The sequence below is a fragment of the Nothoprocta perdicaria genome, unplaced genomic scaffold (genome assembly GCF_003342845.1).
Source record: "Nothoprocta perdicaria isolate Ctin4 unplaced genomic scaffold, notPer1 scaffold_287, whole genome shotgun sequence".
In the NCBI taxonomy this organism is placed as follows: Eukaryota; Metazoa; Chordata; class Aves; order Tinamiformes; family Tinamidae; genus Nothoprocta; species Nothoprocta perdicaria.
Genome location: NW_020455518.1, coordinates 112,663 through 116,608, shown reverse-complemented (window position 1 = coordinate 116,608; position 3,946 = coordinate 112,663). Strand labels below are relative to the sequence as shown.

The window sequence follows — 3,946 nt, the reverse complement described above, 5'->3', positions numbered from 1 at the left end:
CACCGCGCCCGGTACCAATGGGGGAGCCGGGGTGAAGGAGCCGGTACCGGCGCGGTGCTGACCTGCGCGGGAGGCCCCGGCCCAGGAGCGATGCGAGGGAGGGATGCGGGAGCCGGTACCGGCCCGGTACCCTTAGCGGGGGAGACGCTAGAGGCGGTACCGGCCCGGTAGTGGCCTGAGGGGGGCGGTCCCGGCCCGGTAGCGATGGGAGGTGATGCTGGGGGCGGTCCCGGCCCGGTACCGGGTGGGGGGGCCCATCCCGGCTCAGCCCTGGGGTAGGCGGCACTGGGGGTGTCTCCAGCGGCGCGATCGATGGCGGGAGGGCGCTGGTCCCGGTGCCGGTCCCGGTGCCGGTGCCGGTGGCGAGGCGGTGCGCGCCGCAGCTGCAGGAGATCGTGTTCCGCAACTTCTACACGGCGTTCGTGAGCGTGCGGGTGCAGCGGGCGCGCGGCCCGCGCCGCTGGCTCACCTGCGTGCGCCGCCGCCGCCTCATGGCCAGCCCGCACGCCGAGCAGGGCGCCCAGGACTACTTCTCGCTGCCGCGGCACCAGGTGGGCGCCCCCGCGGGCCCGGCACCCCCTGCGCCCCCCGGGCCCCCCACCGCCGCCGCCGCTGTCGCCCCGCAGATGCTCTGCGACGTGGACCAGGTGACCGCCGTGCGCTTCATCCTGCGGCAGCCCTCGCCCGTCTGGCTGCACTTCACCATCGAGGAGCTGCAGATCTTCCCGCCCAGCCAGAAGGTGCCGCCGCGGCCGCTTCCCGCCTGCTTCCTGGCCACTTCCCGCCTGCTTCCTGGCCACTTCCCGCCTGCTTCCCGTCTGCTTCCCAGCCCCTTCCTGCCTGCTTCTCGCATGCTTCCTGGCCACTTCCTGGCTGCTTCCCATCTGTTTCCTGGCTACTTTCCAGCCACTTCCCACCAGCTTCCCACCTGCTTCCCACCTGCTTCCTGGCCACTTCCCACCTGCTTCCCAGTCACTTCCTGTCTGCTTCCCGGCTACTTCCCGGCCGCTTCCTATCTGCTTCCCAGCCTGCTTCCCGGCTACTTCCCGGCTACTTCCCGCCTGCTTCCCGCCTGCTTCCCAGCCTCTTCCCAGCCTCTTCCCGCCTGCTTCCCAGCCTCTTCCCGCCTGCTTCCCAGCCTCTTCCCGCCTGCTTCCCAGCCACTTCCTGTGTGCTTCCTGGCTACTTCCCACCTGCTTCCCACCCACTTCCCGACCACTTGCCACCTGCTTCCCAACTGCTTCTCAGCCACTTCCCGCCAGCTTCCCACCAGCTTCCCAGCTGCTTCCCGCCTGCTTCCCGGCTGTGCCACAGCCCGCGACGCTGCGCGCTCGGCCACGGAGCGGGGCCGGGGGCTCCTTCCGTGATGCCCGCGCTCTGCCGCAGAGCCCGCCCAAGGACTTTCCCTCCTGGCTCTCGCAGCTGGCTCCGCCGCAGCAGCCGCCCGGCCCGCACGCGGTGAGGAGGCGCCGCCGCGGCGGGCGGGAACGGGCCCGGCCTCTCCGGGTCCCGGTGTGGGGATGGCCCCGGGCGCAGGGAGAGGTTGGGAGGCCAAATCCGGCTCTGCGGAGGCCGCCCCTGGAGCGTTGGGGGCGGTTCTGGCGGCTCCGGGGGACGTCCCCAATGCCCGGGCAGCCGGTGGGACACTTGGGAATGGGGGCAACGTCACCGCTCCCTGCTGCCCCTCCCCGTTTTGCCCCCTCTGGCTAAGGGGGAATCTGCCCCGCTCCAGCAAGAGGCAGCTGAGAGGAAGGAACAGCGCGAAATTCCCCACCGTGTCCTGCTGGCTGGGAGCGGGAGTGGGATGTGTGAGGAACAGGGAGCGAAGCCCGGGAGAAGTGAGTCCCGCCTGGCCTGGAGAGGACACTTGGTGCCACCTCCAGCGATCCAAAACGCCCGCGCTCGCAGAGGCCTCGGAGCGCAAAGAGGGGAGGCTGCCGGACTCTGCACCCTGATTAACTCCTTTAATCATTAGCTAATGATCCGGCTGTTTGTCCTCGCTCCAAACCCACAGGGACGGGCTGTTCCGGTGCTGGGGACGGCCATAGCTCAGGGCCACCCGAGGCGGCTGTTTTCCTAGATCACAGCCCTGTTTTTTGGTGTTTTTTTCCCCGGGTTGGGAAATTACCGCGAGGTCGGGAACGAGGTGCTCCCAGCTCCGGGCTGTGAGCACCCCATGTCTCCCTCGGGATTGGGGAGAAGGGGCTCGAGGAGAGGACGGTGTCCGTGGGACAGATGTCCTGCTCCATGGGCCACGACGTTGCCCCGAGGGCCCTCACCCCGCTCCCCCTCCCCGCTTCCCGCCAGGAGCTCCCTGATCCCGAGAAGGTCTCGGCGGAGGCGCAGCAGATGTGGGTGCTCACGGAGGTGATCCGCGCCCGCCAGGCTGCCGCCCGCATCGGCCGCTTCGACGTGAGTCGCGGCCCCGGGGGGCCCGGGCGCCGGTGCCCGTTGGCCGTGGCGAGGCCGCGCGTGTCCCCGCGGTGCCCAGGGACGCGGCGGGCAGACCCCGCGTCGCTCCCTCTTGCAGGTGGACGGTTGCTACGACGTCAACCTGCTGTCCTACACGTGAGCCGCACGCCGCTGCTCCCGCTGCCGGCACCGCCAGGACACGCCAGCGGCTCCCGCGGTCCCTCCCGCACGGGGCCCTTCCCGGGCCCTGCCTGTCCCTTTCCCCGGCTCCTCCTGGCCCGGCGCTGCGGGGACCGTGTCCCAGGCCCCGCCGTTTGCTGCTGGTTTGGCCCCTTCCGTCGCTCCGGGCTCTCCAGCGCGCGGGGCCGCTTGGGGCTTCTCTCCGCGGCAGCCGCTCCTGGAGGTCGAGGGAAGGGGCTGTGGCCCCGACACGGGACCAGCTCAGGGGCTCAGGACGTGGCCCCGGCCTCGGCGCTCCCCACGACGTGACCCCGGCGCTCCCCACGACGTGACACCGGCGACACCGGCCTCGGCGCTCCCCACGACGCGGCCCGCGCTCGGCGCTCCCCGCTCTGCTCGGGGAGAGACTGAATCCCAACTAAAAGCTGCTACGTTGGCGCTGGCTGCACCGCGGTGTCTCGAGGGCCCTGGGCGGGTCGAGGGGCCCCCTGAGCGGCCACACGTCCTGGGTGCAGAGCGGGGCGTCCCGGGGGCACCCGCAGCCCCGAGGCCCTCACTGGCCTCTTGTTGGGGGTCACCGCAAGCCGGGGTGTCAGCCTGTCACCAGCGCCAGGGCTGTCCCCAAGGCTGCCAGGGGTGCGGGCAGCGGCCTGAGCCCCTGCCCTTGGTCACCTGCCAGCCCCACGGCTGACCCTGAGGGGGACAAGGGGCCTGATCCCCACCCGTCACCACTTGCCAGCCCATGACTGTCCCCAAGGGGACAATGTCCCCCAGCCCCTCGTCTTCCTCCAGCCCTAGGGCTGACCCCAGAGGAGACAGGGGCCCGATCCTCGCCCAGTCACCACCTGCCAGGCTATGACTGACCCCAGGGGGACAGTGGCCCTGAACCCCTCATCCTCTGCCAGCCCATGAGTGACCCCAGTGGGGGAAATGGCCCTGATGCCCCCTGTCACCACCTGCCAGCCCCAGGACTGATGCGAAGGGGACAGTGGCCCCCAGCCCCTCACCCCCTTGCCCCAGGGCTGAGCCCAGAGGGGACATAGGGTTTGATCCCCGCCTGTCCCCCGCTCCAGCCCCACAACTGACCCCAAAGGGGACAAGGGGCCTGATGCCAGCCCTGAGCCCAGCGTGTCACCCCCTGCCACCTCGTGGGGCTGAGCACAGGGGGACAAGGGGCCTGATCCCAGCCTGTCACCCCCTCCAGCTCCAGGACTGATCACAAAGGGGACAAGGGGGCCTGATCCCAGCCTGCCACCCCCTGGGGCTGAGCACAGGGGGACAAGGGGATGACCCAGCCTGTCACCCCCTGCCACCCCGCGGGGCTGAGCGCAGGGGGACAAGGGGATGACCCAGC

General features: G+C 70.9%; 1 protein-coding gene across 1 annotated transcript; it reads left to right on the top strand.

Annotated features, from left to right (window-relative positions):
* The first annotated feature begins 204 nt into the window (after positions 1-204).
* NICN1 (nicolin 1) lies at positions 205-3,029 on the top strand. The gene is made up of 6 exons (XM_026041530.1): positions 205-237; positions 384-551; positions 627-740; positions 1,387-1,458; positions 2,308-2,412; positions 2,531-3,029. Exons 1-6 carry the CDS (start codon positions 205-207, stop codon positions 2,570-2,572), a joined length of 534 nt encoding a protein of 177 aa, XP_025897315.1. The 3' UTR covers positions 2,573-3,029.
* Positions 3,030-3,946: the final 917 nt, after the last annotated feature.

Coding starts and splice junctions, on each gene's coding strand:
- NICN1 (XM_026041530.1), top strand. CDS start 205: ATGGGAGGTGATGCTGGGGGCGGTCCCGGCCCG. Junction 1,459..2,307: donor AGCCGCCCGGCCCGCACGCG/GTGAGGAGGCGC, acceptor GCTTCCCGCCAG/GAGCTCCCTGATCCCGAGAA. Junction 2,413..2,530: donor CCCGCATCGGCCGCTTCGAC/GTGAGTCGCGGC, acceptor TCCCTCTTGCAG/GTGGACGGTTGCTACGACGT.